At 56.1% G+C, this 16,068-nt stretch overlaps 1 protein-coding gene across 5 annotated transcripts; it reads left to right on the top strand.

The window, feature by feature from the left end:
* Nucleotides 1–79: 79 nt before the first annotated feature.
* On the top strand, nt 80–14,475 carry CNGB1 (cyclic nucleotide gated channel subunit beta 1). Of its 5 annotated transcripts, none has more exons than XM_015873787.3 (33): nt 80–211; nt 969–1,128; nt 1,233–1,281; nt 1,350–1,431; nt 1,500–1,629; nt 1,780–1,822; nt 1,904–1,985; nt 2,570–2,651; nt 2,860–2,899; nt 2,979–3,114; nt 3,189–3,264; nt 3,481–3,517; nt 4,422–4,599; nt 4,837–4,944; nt 5,707–5,836; nt 5,944–5,992; nt 6,734–6,869; nt 7,431–7,496; nt 7,581–7,738; nt 8,003–8,185; nt 8,422–8,630; nt 9,131–9,181; nt 9,281–9,367; nt 9,682–9,746; nt 9,960–10,082; nt 10,698–10,839; nt 11,069–11,228; nt 11,560–11,657; nt 11,741–11,824; nt 11,895–12,013; nt 12,276–12,422; nt 12,534–12,729; nt 13,217–14,475. In XM_015873787.3, the coding sequence occupies exons 2-33, from the start codon at nt 1,036–1,038 to the stop codon at nt 13,427–13,429; spliced, it is 3,552 nt and encodes a 1,183-aa protein (XP_015729273.2). In that variant the 5' UTR covers nt 80–211; nt 969–1,035; the 3' UTR covers nt 13,430–14,475. The 5 variants fall into 5 exon arrangements, with proteins under 5 accessions (XP_015729273.2, XP_085407109.1, XP_085407111.1 ...); XM_085550983.1 differs by having other exon boundaries at nt 82–211; nt 966–1,128; XM_085550985.1 differs by lacking the exons at nt 80–211; nt 969–1,128; nt 1,233–1,281; ... (8 more) ...; nt 3,481–3,517; nt 4,422–4,599 and adding an exon at nt 6,154–6,395.
* Nucleotides 14,476–16,068: the final 1,593 nt, after the last annotated feature.

Here is a 16,068-nt window from a genome sequence, read left to right as displayed (position 1 = left end):
CCGCAGGGCTGGAGGTAAACGGATCAAGCAGCAATTGGCAGGCTCAGCAAGGGGAGGCTTAACCCAGCCCAGCGCAGATTTGTTGCCTCCTGCCCCAGATCCTTCAGGCCAGCACTGAGTGCAGCAGGACGGGTGCTTCACGCTTGGGGTTCCTCCTTGCACTGCGCCTGGATTGTGGCTGAGACCCAGCAGCGCTGCTGGTGCCTCCGCGGTAAGTGGCTGGGGTTGACCTGCTGGCTCCTGGGCTTTCTAGGATGAGCTCAGCTGCTCTGTTTGGGGTTTTCTAGCTCTGAAGTTGGGGTGGCAGCCAGGAGGTGGGCAGTAGGGAACAGCTGGTGTTGGTAATCCCATCTACAGGCAGCATGGTGTTAATCCCTGGGGAGCTGGTGTGGGTTTAGGGTCAGCAGGAGCCTCTATGTCATGGGGTGTCCTGGGGTGTCCTGGAGCATGGGGTCATGGAGGAAGCCAGCTGCAGGCGTTGTCTCTGTGCTGCTTGCAGGAGCTGCAAGTGTTCCAAAGTGTGGTGGGAATGGCAATGTGCTGCATGGCGTTCCTTGCTGTCCCTGTTGTCCCCTGGATAACGTCTCTATTCACAGCTCCTTAATCCCTTATATCCATGGGGGGTGAAAGGCAATTTCTGAGATGGTTTCTAGTCATTGGGCCCTTCGGGGGAGCTATGCCAATGCTCATTCAGGCAAGAAGATAAGGGCACAGCCCCGTGGGATGGGAATTTGGGGCAGAGTGAGGCTCTTTGGAAAGGGAACATAGGAGATATCCTCTGTATGAGCTCTCACATGTCCTCACTTGGCTGCCACCAGGTCACCGTGCCACAGCAAGCGGGGTGAGGAAAGGGCAGGGAAGCACAGCGGGTGCTGAGCACATGAGCTTAAAGCAGGGGGGTGTGGGTGTCTTGTGGTAGAGCTGAGGCATAGGGCTGAGCCGGGCTCCGTCTGGCTGTGCCCAAGCAGGAACAAAGAGGAAGGAAGCCCAGGACCTGTGCAAAAGGACTGCACTGGAGACAGCTGTTCCCGCTGCATGGCAATGCTGGGCTGGATAGAGCGGGTGGTCCCACAGCCCCCAGCACAGAACCTGCCTGAGGAGAGCACTGCGGCCCCACAGCCAGCCAAGGTGAGCAGGGAGGCGGAGAGCCAGAGCTCAGGGCATCCCTTTGGTGAAGGCTCTGGGGACAGCAGCGCCCAACAGCTCTGGGCTGAGGCCGTCTCTCACCCCAGGTGCCAGCAGGGAAGGCCAGCACTGGGGATGCTGCAGACCGCACACAGGGTAAGCTCCACTGAGCCCCCCACCCCCAACATGCATGTGGAGCAGCAACAGGAGCTGCCTTTTTCCAGCTGCCATCAAAGAAACAGAGAAGAAGGTGGAATTTGCAGTCTCTGAGGACCCGGCCCCTGCATCTGCATCAGTGTTTGAGAGGTACTGGGGTACAGTGGGGGTGGGGACACTGCTGCCATGCACACTCCTGACACAGCCCTGCCCTGCAGCGTGGGGAGCAGTGTGCTGTCCTGGATCTCCCAGGGGCTGGAGAAGGTGGTTCCGCAACCAGCACCGGCCCCGGGGTCACTGCAGGCACTTGGGAAGAGCTTTGAGACCAGCGTTGACATCCCTGACCAGGTGGGCTGTGGGCACGTCCCCACATCCTGGTTCTTTTAGAAGATCCACAAAGCTCCCTCTGCCCCACGTGGCTTTTTGCCTTCACCCAGCTCTAGGCAAAGGGCAGATTTCTCCCCTTGCCCCACCAGGTAATGCTTTCTGCTTTTCCAGACAGAGGTGCAGGTCCTCAAGGATGAGGATGAGGATGCTCTGGGTAAGGGGAATAATGAGCCCGCGGTTTGAGGTTCCCTTCTGGTTGCCAGCCCCTGCACACCTGATCCTGCTCTCCCTGCAGAGATAAAACCCTTTGACCCTGAGGAGGATGAGCTGGATGGCTGCGAGCTGGAGGACGACTTGGGCACGGGCACGGAGGAATGGTGGGTTCCCTGTATGCAGCACCCTATGAGCAGGCAGAGGGGTGGCATATGGTGGAGGGATGTGGGATATGGGATGGGCAGACAGGGGATGTGGGATGCAGGTTATGGGATAGAGAGATGTGAGGTGTGAGATGTAGGATGGACAGACATAGCATGGAGAGATGTGGGATATGGGGATGTAGGATGCGTTATTTGTGATGTAGGATATGGGATGGAAGGAGGTGGAATGTGGGATATTGGATTTAGGACGGAGTGTTGTGAGATGAGGGATGAAGGATGTGGGATAAAGGATTGTGGGATGAGAGATTTGGGATAAGGGATTGTGGGATGAGGGACGTGAGTCGTAGGATGCAGGATTTGAGGTAGGCATGGATGTGGGATGCAGGATTTGGGATTGTCTGACATGATGTGGGATGGACACACATGGGATTAGAGGGATGCGGGATATGGGTTGGAGGGATGAGGGATGTGGGATAGAGGGATGCAGGATGTGAGGTGTGGGATGTGAGATGTGAGATGAAGGGATGCAGGACATTGGATGCAGGATTCCAGGTGAACTCCAGCCACACCTGCTCTCCCTGCAGGGCAGGAGCACGTGTGCTGAGCTGGCTGGTGCAGGGCTTTGAGAGGATGGTGCCGCAGCCAGAGGTGCCAAAAAGGCCCCAGGTGAGCACAGCTGTGGCTGCTGGTGCTGCAGCCCCCTCTCCCAAGGCACTGGGGGGTTTCCCTGGGTGTTCCCTGCCCACTCCAACACTCGAGCAGCCCGCTGGGGCCAGACATGGTCTTGAGAAAGGAGGGGAGGAGGGCAGGTGCGACATGCAGAGTGCACTGGGACAGCAGCAGCACATGGCCATGTCCATCCCTCTCTCTGCAGCCGGAGCCGAAGGAGGAGCGGTGCAGTGCCACAGCAGGAGGTGAGTGCTTTGTGCAGTGCCCCATAAGGTGATGTCTGCACTGCCTGACCCCTTGCTCTTTGGGACCGAACCTGAGCAGGCACAAAAGGGACTAAAACTCGGGTGAAGCCCAAAGACAACATCCCAGGAGAGGTGGAGTCGGCAGCGGTTGAGGGGCAGCCAGAGCCGGGGACCACCACCCTCCTCCCTCGGTCCCTGGTTGGGGACAGTGGCAGGTATGGGCGGTGACACTGTGCTGGGGATGTGGTGGGAGCAATGCAGGGTCTGACAGCGGGTTTCTGTTTGGCAGCATGTTCGGCTGGTTCGTCCAGGGGCTGGAGAAGGTGATGCCACAGCCTGTGCCCAGGGAGAAGCAGGACGTGCAGGTATGGGGTCTGCAGGGAGATGCTGGGAAGCAAGGGCTGGGTGCTGGGTGCTGGGCTGTGGGGGTGGGTGGGTGTGCAGGGGCAGCAGTGGGGCCTCTCTCTGTGCCATCCTGCTGCTGGGTCTGCAGTGTTGCTGTTGGTGGGAGGGAATAGCAGGCCCTGGGGTGGGCAGGGAGGGCAGGGACCATGCCTGACGCTGCCCTTTCCTCCTGGCAGGGAGCAGCCACCACAGCCTACAGCCCCGTGGAGGAAAGTAAGTGCTCACTGCTCATATCCTGCCCTTCTGCTGTCAGATTTTGAGAGAGGGTACCCGAGGAAAGCAAACTTCTGCTGCTGGGGGTTAGATATGGCATGTGAGCGTGTGCTCTCTTAGGGAAGAGCAGTGGGGTTTGTGCTGCTGCTCCTGTAGGACACCCCGAGATGCCTCGTGCCAGCTGCTCCGCCAGCAGTGAGCGCCAGGAGTGAGCGCAGCACAAACCCACAGCTCCCTAATGTTTTCCTTCTCCTTTTGTTTCAGGGGGCAAAGGGGCTTAGAGCCTCTGAAACAAATGGAAAACGAAGACAGTGGAGGGCCCCCAGCACGTGGGACCGACCCGTGGAGAAAGAGCAGCTGGGGAGGAAAGGCAGCAGCACCAGGCACAGCAGGAACAGGGCTTGGGGCTCATGGTTTGGGGGGGGGGCAGGAGCCCCAAGTGCCAGGCTTGGGCACACACCCCATCCCCACATCCCTTTAGGACAATGGTGACCCAATTGAGCCCCAGCCACTGTGTTTATACGTAATGCATCCTGCTGGAACCAGTAGATTAGGGGGAGTGGGCTCCTGGGTGGGACCATGGTTTGGGTACATATAGTGCAGAGCAGATGGCACAGCTGGGTTTTCTGCCCTTCTGTATTGCAATTTGTATGTTTCCTCTTGGTTTCATGGTGTGAATTCCTCCCAGTGCCCCACAATAAATTGGTTTTATACCACACCGATGTCCTGATCCCTCCTGATTGTTGGTTGGGTGCACGTGTGGGGCTGTGCACTTTGCAGCCCCATACACTCAATGCTGGGGCATGGTGAGGTGCCAGGGGGGCTCCAGCAGTACACGTGGCACTGCCCACTGGGGCCCAGCCTGGGGCTGAGCACTGCAGAGCTGTCCCCAATCCCATTTCAGTTCATATTGTCCCTGTGGAGCCCCAAGAGATGGACCTTGTGCTGGAGGAGGTTGATGACAGCTGGAGAGCTGAAGCCACACATGAAACAGTGGCCTGGGATGACATGGGGACTGAGCTGGGGACACAGGGCTATCCCCTTCCCCCCATAGAGGAGGAGCTGCAAGAGGAGGAGACCAGGTAGGGCAGGGGGCTGCTTTCTTCCTGGCGCTCTCAGGATCTATGGGATGGCCAGTACGGCTGGAGGGTTTAAGACTTCATTGCCATCCATTTGTCACGGGGTTCTGGGGAGGTCCTGGCACTGCAGCCCAGAGCTGTGGGTGCCCCATCTCTGGAGGCTCCCAAGGCCATGGAGCTGGCGGGGGCACAGCTCAGCCCCATTTTATGCATTTCACCTAATGAGCTGCTCCCTTTCAGACTGTGGTCCTGCACCCTGAGCGCAGCTGAGGAGCAGGAGGAGGAGGAGGAGGGAGAAGAGGAGGAGAAGAAGAAGGAAGAGGAGGAGGAGGTGGAGGAGAGCGCAGGGTGAGTGCTGCACGGGGGCTGGACACCAGATACATGCATGATGCTCTGCGGGAGGGTGATCTGGGGGATGCTTTGGGAGGGTGCTCAGGGCACGCGGCCGTGAGGATGCTTTCTCAGTCCGTCTCGTTGCTGGGTTCGCTGCTGACGCGCATCTCCTGGAGACGGCAGCTCCGGCTCCGCAGCCACCGTAGCAACAGCGCCCGCAGCGCTGGGCTGTGCTTGATCCCGGGGCACGGCGCTGCCTCCAGCTCCGTTACCTCCTGCATTCGGGATCACCGGGAGCGGGTCGGAGCTGGGTGCACAAGCAGCGAGTGCTGCCGAGGAACAGGAGGTGCGTTTTTGCTTCTTTTCCTGCTGCAGAAAACAGCCTCTGTGGGCAGCAGCTTCAGAGCAGGCGGTGTTTAGGGGGATCTTCCTGCTCGGGTTGTGGTTTGCTGTGATTTCACATGCTGAGAGATCCAACCCAGCGCTGCGGGTGCTCTTTGCACGCTGCTGGCTGTGCCCTGCGCTACCCGAGCTCAGTGGTTGGGCAGAGGAGGCGCTCTCCATCCTCTGTGCTTGCTTGTGGGAAAACTGAGATGTCAACAGGTTCCCAGCTCAGGGTGGTGAGGTCCTGAAGCACCTCCCAGCCTGAAAGGTTGCTGCACCAAGATGTGTGTGCTGCTGCTGGAGCATTGGGCAGCTTGATGCCCTGCGGCCGGACCCTGGGGGCTGCCTCGCCATGCACAGCTCAGCCCCAGCTGTGCTCTGTCTGTCCCGCAGGGCCCTGCCCCTTTCCCTGTGCCCCTCCACCGATGAGGGGCTGGAGGACGCCTTCTATGCAGAAGAGGCCTTCAGCTTTGCACGGCGGGAAGAAGCTGAGATAAGCGATCTGGAAGGTGCTTTCATACAGGTACGGAGCTCCACATGCTCCACGCTCAGCTTTGGGCACACAGCATTACAGCACACAGGCTGTTTTTCCCCTTCCAATGGCTTTCCTTTTCCTTTTCCACTCTGAAGGTGCAAGAGCAGGCAGTGCAAGGAGAAGCCTCAGGAGCAGATGCTGCAGGTACAGCGCAGAGCAGCACGGTGTTGGGTCAGGATGGGCTGAGCATGCATAGGCACCACAGTGCCCATGGGTGCTCACTGTGCTGCCAATAGCAACGCCAGCCCCACATCTCCGTGCTGCCATAACCATCCTGTCTCCGACCCCCCTGTCTCTCATTGCAGCCCTGCCCCTGCTTGAAGCACCTAGGCACCTAGCAGCATGGCCAAGCGCTCCCGAGACGTTGAGCTAGACCAGCTGGTGCACGACACGCCGCCCGACCACGGGGACGCGTCCCATCCCATGCTAGAGCAGCTCCCCAATGTCCCCAGCTACCGCATCCCTGTCCTCGCTGCTGGCAGGTGGAAGGCTGGAGTGGTCAACCCCAATTTTTGCAATGAGGAGCAATCCCCTGCCCGCCCCTTAGGTATTAGGCGACGGGCTTGCGTGGCTTGGGGGTGGGCGCTGTTCCTGGCTGCTTTTTGTATAGAAGCACAGAATAAAAGCACGCTTTATTTTGCAGCACAGAGGCTGGGGAATTAAACTCCTATTTTTTCTACTTCACCGTGATGTGCCTTGCTAGCTCAGCCCCTAACAAACAGCCATGAAGATGGCTGCCCCCAGACGACCTGCTGAGCCCACTGCACACACACCTTCTTTCCCCAGCACTCCCACAAACCCATTCATGCTGAGTGGACAGGAAGACGTGGCTGGTGGGGCATGGAGCTCTGGGACACCCCTCACTCTGCCCTTGTGCCCCCCCAGGGTTGAGGCACTGCCCCTCTGTGGGCATCGAGGACGTGGATGGTGGATGTGACCTCGTGGAGGAGGACGGCACCCACTTGCCACTGCCCACCCCCAGCTCCCCACACATGCTGGTGGTGCCTGGAGCCTCCCCCAGGTAGGGACCCCCGAGCCCTGGTGTTGCCCCCTCAGTGCTGGAGTGGGGGGTGAAGGATGGGCACTGGGCAGCCCGAGCCGTGGGGCAGGCAGCCCTGGCAGGGGTTGGGGCTGGGGGGGCTGTAGGGTCCCTTCCAACCCATCCGTTCTGTGTTTGATTGATTCCCGTGGCACTGCTCGCTGCTGCCAGCAGAGGGCTGAGAAGCGCCGTTTAACAGCCTTTGAATCAGCGCCCAGAAGCCGGGCTTCCTTTCAGGCCACCATCAGCAGTAGGAAATGGGCATCAGGTCCCACCTCGTGTATGCCCCGCGTCACAGGCGTGCTCAGAGCCGGGGTCCCAGCAATCCACTGCCATGGCTTTGTGTTATTCAGCCCCAAGCATCTTCCATGGCAAGGAAACAAACTCACCGTGCCCCAGAGCAGGAGAGCTGTGGGGCAGAGCTCGGGGCTGCCCTTGTGCTGCTCAAACTATGTGACATTGGCTTTGCTTCCTATCACAGGAGATGCAGGCTGGGGGGTAGGTGGGCTTGCAGCTCAGCATAGCTCTGCTCTGTGTCCTCAGGAGGAAGGTGCCAGCCCCTGCAGATGGCCGCGGGGAGGGGAACTGGGACGAGGAGCAGCGGGACAGGTACGTGGTGGTCTTGGACACAGTGGGACACCAAAGGCAGAGAGAGCAGAGCTGGATGTGCCCCTGTGCTTTCCCACCCCACAGCCTGCCTGAGCGCATCGGCTCAGCCACCAGCCAGAGCAGCGCCATCATCCACGACCGCCTGCAGGAGCTGGTGAGGCTCTTCAAGGAGCGAACAGAGAAGGTGAAGGAGAAGCTGACCGACCCCGATGTCACCTCTGATGAAGAGAGCCCTACAGCATGTGAGTTTGGGCTGGGATGGGAGGCTGGGAATGCCAGGTTTGGCACCTGGGATGGGGCAGCCCTGCCTCTATGTGCAGGGTGGGGGACGAGAGGCATGGAGCAGCTCCATAGAGCAGTGGGCACGGCCCTGAGCTCCTGGAGCCTGGGGAGCATTGGGCTATGGATGGGGCCCTGGGCAGCCTGAGCTGGTGGCAGCAGGGGATTGGAACTGGGTGATCTATAAGGTCCCCTCCAACTTAAGCTATTCTGTGATTCTCTCCCAGCACCTTCCAAGCCAGCACCCCCAGCACCACCCCCACCCCCACCTCCACGGGATGAGCAGGTGGGGGAAAAGCCAGCAGAGGATGAGCATTACTGTGAGATGCTGTGCTGCACCTTCAAGTGCCAGCCCTGGATGAACCGTGTGAAGAGCTACCAGTTCCCCAGCAGCATCGACCCGCTCACTAGTGAGAGATGGAGCATGGCCGGGCTGGGTGGAGGCTGGGTGGGACATGGAGGGGCGGAGGGGCAGCAGAATGTCTTTAGTCAGAGGGTGGTGATGCCCCGGCACAGCTGCCCATCCCTGGCAGTGCTCAGGGCCGGTCTGGATGGGGCACTGGGCAGCCTGGTGTGTGGGAAGGGTGGGCTTGCATGGCAGAGGGATGTGCAGCCAACTCATCAGGGCATGTTTCCCTGTGTTCAGACCTGGTGTATGTGCTATGGCTGTTCTTTGTTGTCCTGGCCTGGAACTGGAACTGCTGGCTGATCCCCGTCCGCTGGGCCTTCCCCTACCAGACGCCAGCCAACATCCACTACTGGCTGCTCATGGACTACCTGTGTGACCTCATCTACCTGCTGGACATCGTCGTCTTTCAGACCCGCCTGCAGTTTGTCCGAGGAGGAGACATCATAGTGAGTGGCTGCATGCACTGCATCCCACCAGGGGACGTGGCCATGGGGAAATCCCACCCATCACCTCCAGCAGCACCAGTGTTGGTGTCTCCCACCAATGTGGGCATAGATCATCACCTTCTCATTGGAGCTGGGTCTGCTTAGGGAGGATACAGATGCTGAGGTTTCTCCCATGAACTCTGATTTCTGTGGTGCTGGCACTGCAGCGTAGTTCCTCCAGGGTGAAAAATGAGCAAGGCTTGTCCTGAGAAAGGGTGAGGCGATGGCCTGCAGCCAGCACTTCTGCTCCTCCTGCTCTGCTCCCCTTCCATGCACAACAGGACCAGGTTCCCCATTGTGGTAAAGAAAGGGAAAGCCAAGCATGACCACATTGGTGGTGATCCTGCTCTCTGCAAGCAGCCATCGATCACAGAGTTGTAGAATCCTTAAGGTTGGAAAGGACCTCTAAGATGACTTATTCCAACCTCTCTTTCCCTCTCTTCCCTGCTATTCCCAACCAGAGTGACAAAAAGGCCATGAAGGAGAACTACCTGCGATCGCAGCGCTTTAAGGTTTGGTGTGACTTTATTGCTTTGTGCCTTTGGTCTGTGATATGACCTGTAGTTCCACCCCACCTGGCCTGCAGGTCCCCATTGGTGTCTGGGTTTCAGATGGATGTGGTGTGCCTCCTTCCCTTGGATTTCTTCTACTTCAAAGTCGGTGTCAACCCACTCCTGCGTTTTCCCCGCTGCCTGAAGGTGAGTGGAAGAGAACTGTGCTGATTTGGTGGCTACAGCCGTAGTACTTAATGAGCGGATGCTGTACAATGGATGGGAAGTCTTGTCTCAAAGGCCTTCGGGGGCTGTTGGTCAATATTTCCATCTTATTACTCTCATGTTTCCAAAGAAGGGTGGGTACCAATGGAGCCAATTGTGCCCGTGGCTGTTTGTGCTGGGAAGAGAGGCTGGGCAGACGGGCTCTCAGGGTGTCACAGTGGGAATGTGCCCCCTGGTTGGTGGCTTCTCAGGAAGCCATGGCATGCTGGAGCACACTGCTTTCCTCCTCCTCCCAGTACCTGGCCTTCTTTGAGTTCAACAACCGCCTGGAGGCCATCCTGAGCAAGGCATACATCTACAGGTGAGGGGAATCATTGGGGGGGGGGGTCAGGGATGTCCATCCCTGTTTGTTACTGGGGAAAATGGCTCACACCATGGGTACAAGTCTTTCTGACTTGCCCCAAGGATACTGTGTGCTGTTCCTTGTGATGCCAGAGCCAATGCTGTGTGTTTGTCCCAGCAGACGCCCTGTCTTCTTCCCTCCCATTCACTCCTTGTGTTTTTTGCTGTGCAGAGTGATTCGGACCACTGCCTACCTGCTGTACAGCTTGCACGTGAACTCCTGCCTCTACTACTGGGCATCAGCCTACGAAGGACTGGGCTCCACCACCTGGGTCTACGATGGGGAAGGAAACAGGTATGAGGCAGGGCTCGGGTCCTCTCATAGCACAGCATGCTCTGATGGATGGGAGCAAGAAATGTGTTTGGATGTAGCTGGGTCCATACAAACCTCTGAGGTGAGGATTATAGAATCATAGAACCATTAAGGTCGGAAAAGATCACTGAGATCACCTGGTCCAACCATCAACCCATCACCTATGCCCGCTGTGAGGGGTCCCGCTGAGCTGAAGCCTGCAGCAATAATGGGTCAAAGGGGCTGTAAACTGGGAGCCCAGTGCTGGGGACAAGGATGCCATAGGAGAAAAGAGCACTGCACACACAGCACTTGGCTCACGAGCTGAATGCTGCCTGGTGACTAATGCCCACAGCTGTGTGTTGTACAACATGGGCAAAAGGAGATACCAAATAATGCTTGATTCATTCAGCACCATTCTCCTGTGCAGTAAATGAGAGCTGGCTGAAGAAATAAAGGCTTGTGCAAGTGTGTTAAAGGCTTACCATGCAGTGTGGGTGGGACAGTGACTGCTGGTGTTTCCTGCTGTACTATGAGTGTGGTGCAGGGATGGTGAGCTCAGTCTGGGGGGGTTCATGCCCCAAACGTAACCACAGCTGCATCCTCTGCCCCTCCCAGCTACATCCGCTGCTATTACTGGGCAGTCAAAACCCTCATCACCATCGGAGGCCTGCCAGACCCCAAGACACTCTTTGAGATCGTCTTCCAGCTTCTCAACTACTTCACGGGTGTCTTTGCTTTCTCTGTCATGATTGGGCAGGTGAGTGCAGGGGGGTCCCACCTCGGGTGGGAGGCAGGCTTGGTGGTAGGGTCAGTCTGCAGTGTTCCCCATGCAGGAGCTCCTTAGCTGCTCAGCAAACAGGATGCGGTGGATGCTGGGAGCCCCCTGTTAGCACACAGCAGATGTCCTCACTCCCTGAACTGCTTAACCCATATGAGAGGTGATAACAGCAACTAAACAGACTCTTCCAACTCTCCCTGCCCTGCAGATGAGGGATGTGGTGGGTGCTGCCACCGCCGGGCAGACGTACTACCGGAGCTGCATGGACAGCACCATCAAGTACATGAACTTCTACAGGATCCCCAGAACAGTCCAGAACCGGGTCAAAACGTGGTACGAGTACACGTGGCATTCACAAGGCATGCTAGGTGAGAGCCTCTCGGAGAGCCACATAGTGCTCAGGGTGCCGTCATCATGTTCTATGTGCATTTTACTATGCTTGCTTTGCTTCAGTCTAGTTGTCAAAGAGCAGCCAAGCAAACAGTACAATGGGTTTGGAGCAGGGGAGGTTTATTTGACTCTTTATCCCCATAGATGTATATGATATATATGGTGTAGTGTACGGGTTTGCACATGGGCTGCCAATGGGATGCAGAGCTGTGGTGTCCGCTCCAAGACTCACCCATCCCCATGCATCACTGGGTGCTGAGCTCCTTGGGAGAGTGCTGGGAACATGGTTTTCTATTCTGCATCTCACAGATGAGTCTGAGCTGCTGGTGCAGCTGCCGGACAAGATGCGACTGGACATCGCCATCGATGTGAACTACAGCATCGTCAGCAAAGTGGCCCTTTTTCAGGTATGCCTGCAGGGTGGGCTCTGTCTTGTGGTGCCCAGCTCCATTGGCATGGGCTGACTGCTGTTGGCTCCATTTGGGCTCAGGGCTGTGACAGACAGATGATCTTTGACATGCTGAAGAGGCTCCGGTCTGTGGTCTACCTGCCCAATGACTTTGTCTGCAAGAAGGTACCGAGATGCTGTGTGGGATGGGTGTCCCATTTCTGGGCACCCCGCACTGCATCCATCTCTGTTACAGGGGGAAATTGGCCGTGAGATGTACATTATCCAGGCAGGACAAGTGCAGGTGCTGGGGGGACCTGATGGCAAAACTGTGCTGGTGACACTGAAAGCTGGATCAGTGTTTGGAGAAATAAGGTCAGCAAAGCACTGCTGGGGGGATGCAGCCCTCTGAGGGGCCTTGGTTCTGTGCTGAGCCCCTTAAAATGGCTTAAGTTGGGGGAGCCCACCCAGCCCCAACCCCTGCTATGGGCTGGGTGCCCCCCAGCTCAGACTGCCCAGGGTCTGTCCATGGCCTGGGGCACCTCCAGGGATGGGCACTCCCAGCTCTCTGGGCTTTGGCTGCAGCACCTTAAGGCGATGCAGGAGCAGTGCTTGAGTCTCTTGGTGTTCCACTCAGTTTGCTGGCAGCTGGAGGAGGGAATCGCCGAACCGCCAACGTCGTGGCTCATGGATTTGCCAACCTTTTCATTCTGGACAAGAAGGATTTGAACGAGATTCTGGTGCACTACCCTGAGTCTCAGAAGCTGCTGCGTAAAAAGGCCAAGTAAGTGTGGGCTGCGGGATGGAGTTCTGGTCTGAAAGCCACTGGGAAGGTTTCTCAGTTCCAGCTGATGTAGCTCTGTGCTGACATCATTTCCCATTCTCTTTGCTGCAGGAAAATGCTGAAAAACAATAATAAACCCAAAGATGAGAAAGGAGGGCCTGGAGACCCGCTGATCATCCCCCCCAAACCCGATACCCCCAAGCTGTTCCAGGCTGCTCTGGCTGCCGTCGGGAAGGCAGGAGGCAAAGGGCACCTGGCACAGCTGCGCTGGAGGCTGCGGCAGCTGAAGGCGATGCAGGAGGCACAGGTCAGAATGGATAGAGTAAGATGGGCAAAGAGCTGGTAGGGAATGCACTGCAGCTTTAAGGCTGGTAAACACCCAGAGAGATGCTGAGAATGTCTGAGTTTCTGCAGTGCTTCATGAAAGCACAGTGAGGCTTCATGCAGGTCCCTCTCCGGAGCACTTTGCTATACTGATAGAGCTACCCCTATTCTGGTGGGTGGGCCCATCTGGGTATCTCTGCAAAGCTTTTGCCAGGATAGAGCCCTTAGGGAGGCAGAGCTGGTGCTTTGGGTACAAGGAAGCCTTGTGCCCGTCCTACCTTCCCTCCCCTCAAAGCATGCAGGTTGCATTTCAGCTGCCCTTTGGCAGCTGATCTTTGAGGTCCCTTCCAACCTGAGCCATTCAGTCAGTCTCACGTGGGTCACCTCGGGCAGCAGTAAAGCTCCCCAGAACACCAGAACAAGGCTCTCCTAAGGCTGATTTTGCCCTTTTTAAATTTTTTGTACTTCAGGATCCCAATTTCAGTCCTATCCCACCAAAGTCACCGGTGCACCGGAGGTCACCCACTGCCTCCCCCAAAGCAAGGCCCCCTCCGGGAGAAGAGATATCCTCAATGTCTGCTGATGAATCAGTCGCTATCCGTGTGATTTCAACAGCCCAAGAGGATGAAGAGATACTTGCTGCTGAGATCTCAGAGAAAGAAGATGAGAAAGAGGAGAAATGAGAACCGAGCTGATGTGGGGGGCTGGTGGCACGAGTAGGAATTGGGCACATGCCCTGGGTAGAAGCTTTCAGTCATTAACGATTGCTATGGATTGGAAATAGGCATCGCTCAGTAGGTGCTGCAGGTGGGCTCTGCCTTTCTTCTCTGCTTAGAGCTTCACCCCACTGCCAATGGAACCCAGAGCTGTATGAGCTGGTGAGGGATGGGCACAGCTGCACGGGGGTGGGGGTCACCATCCCTGGAGGTGTCCCAGAGCCGTGGGGATGTGGCACTGAGGGTCATGGTTTAGATTGGCCACATGGTGATGGTCAGACTAGACGGGCTCAGTGGTCTTTCCAACCTTCATGACGCTGTTATTCAAAGTTCTGTGTTCTGGAAACCTATTGTGTAGAGCATCTGTGTGCACATTCCTTGTATCGGGCCTGAGATCTTGTGGAGGGACAGCCCAGAAGAAACAGCTTTTTACATCTCTGAGTAGTTAATGAGTGCCTGCTCAGATAAAGCACGAAAGAGTTTTTCACCTCCAAAGCTGAGTCAGCCGAGGGAGAACAACAAGACTTCTCTGTTGGACCCAAGGTCGTCACAAGCAGCGGGAGCGTGACTCATCTGGAAAGGATCTGGGCTGCGATCCGGAGGCAAGCACAGGCTGAAATCACCATGGTGAGTGCATGGGGGGACCCCCCCGGCCTCACACTGCCAGCCAACAGCTCCTGGAGAGGGGGGAGAAACCCAAACATTGAGGAACTCCAGCATGCCCCGTGGGCACCCACTGCCCTTAACAACACAGAGGAAACCCCAACCTCCTGCCGCCTCCCTTCGCGTTTTGTGCCCTCAGCTATTTGCACGTGGTTCCCTGCTGGGTAGAAGCAAAGTGCTCGGCGGTACAGAAACAGCTCCATAAACAGACCAGGAAATGTGGCAAAGTCAGGCTGATGTGCTGCTGTGATTTGATAAGGTTTAGTGGAACAGTTTACATTGGTAGCGCTCTGTAACAGCTTTCATAATGCGCCCTAATCTATAATAAACACCACTTAGGTTCCCGGTCATTTTCCTTGGATTTATTTCAGGATTCCAGGTTTCCTGTGGCTGGAAGCAGATCAGCATGGGAAGGCAATGCAGTGCTCTGCTAAAAGCAGCACAGAAATGCTTTGGGAAAGGTTTATGCTCCGTTGGAGTGGGAAAACAGCCTCCCAGCTCCCTGCAGGGCTCAGATAGGAAGATGGCAGAGGGGTGGAGCGAGATGATCTTTAAGGCCCCTCCAACCCAAGGCATTCTGTGATTCCATGAAGGAGAGGGGAAAAAGCCAACCCACAGTGACTCACACATTTTCCAGCGCGTTTCAGACGTCCTGTAATACTGCTAGGAGAAAGCTTCTGCTTTTTTGTCATAGAATCGCAGAATGCCCACGGTTGGAAAAGACCTCCAAGATCATCCAACCCAACCATCCACCTGCAAACTATTTCCCCACTAATCCACATCCCTCAGTACAACACCTCAACCTTTCTAGAGCACCTCCAGGGACAGTGGCTCAACCACCTCCCTGGGTAACCCCATCCAGTGCCTGGCCGCTCTTATGGAGAAGAAAAATTCCCTAATATCCATCCTTTTCCCTGATATTCAGCCTTTTTCCTGAGACCCAACTTGCTTCAGTCCCCAGAAGGAGGGAAAAAAGCTTTCTGAAGTGACAAACGCTTGCATGAGGATTTGAGTTTTCAACACATGGCATGAGAAGATAATGGAAACAGAACTGGTAATTCTGGAAGCACATGAAGGCTTAAAGCCACCCTCCACTGGATCTGTTCACGGCTTTAATGCTTTGGAGATTATTCCCAGGTAATAATTAAGGTCGAGGAGGGGTTGGGCTTCCAGCCCGTCTCCCTTTGCTGTGCAGGGCTGTTGGGACAGGGCAGCTCCATGTTCATCCTGCTGGCTGGGGGCTGGCCATCAGCCTTCCCTCTGCTGCAGTCCACAGCTCCTTTGCTACAGGTGCAACAGGCTCTCTTTGTGTTGGTTCCCACTGAACATCCCTTCACTGCATTTCTTTTCAGCTTTCACTCACTCCATTTTGATGCTGGCTGAGCACTGCATCGATCTACAACGAGATGCTCTAATAATATTAATGCAGTATATGGGGATGTGTGTGTGCAGCCACCCGTTGCCAGCCCAGCACTGATAGCTGTGCTGGAAATTCTGCATTGCAGTCTTCTTGCTCGCTTCTATTCCCCTCATTTCAGCCATTTATCAGAGGTTTATAACCCAATGCAAACACTTGTCTGCTTCCTTTTCCCCACAGACAGAGCCTGGGCAGGTATCTTCTCTATTTATAGTGAGAGCAATCTTTTTAAAAGATTAAGTGCAATTGCAGGTTAATCGCCGATAAGGTTATAACGAAAGTAAAAACAAATAAGCAGGTTTGGGGATTAGACCTGGGCCTGAAAGAAATTGCAAGATAAATGGAAAGTCCCTTTAAGTGGCATTTAATTATAAAGCTTGATATAAAATGGAGTGTTTTAATCTCGAAACCTGGAGGTCTCAGCTAGCACGACACACTTCTAAGTCCATGAATCCTTCTTTCTGCCTATGTGTTTTTTCTGTTGCATGGATCTGCTTAGAGGCTGCAGTCCTGACCCCGAGTCCCA

The sequence above is a fragment of the Coturnix japonica genome, chromosome 6 (assembly GCF_054131305.1).
Source record: "Coturnix japonica strain WE chromosome 6, WE-NBRP24, whole genome shotgun sequence".
In the NCBI taxonomy this organism is placed as follows: Eukaryota; Metazoa; Chordata; class Aves; order Galliformes; family Phasianidae; genus Coturnix; species Coturnix japonica.
Note: the sequence above shows the minus strand (reverse complement) of the source record. Positions and strands in the feature narration are given on the sequence as shown.

Excerpts from the sequence above, each read along its gene's own strand:
- CNGB1 (XM_015873787.3), top strand. The coding sequence starts at position 1,036 with ATGGCAATGCTGGGCTGGATAGAGCGGGTGGTCCCACAGCCCCCAGCA. Across the intron at positions 1,823-1,903 it reads TGAGGATGAGGATGCTCTGG|AGATAAAACCCTTTGACCCT; the intron begins GTAAGGGGAATA and ends CTCTCCCTGCAG. Across the intron at positions 12,014-12,275 it reads TCAGTGTTTGGAGAAATAAG|TTTGCTGGCAGCTGGAGGAG; the intron begins GTCAGCAAAGCA and ends TGTTCCACTCAG.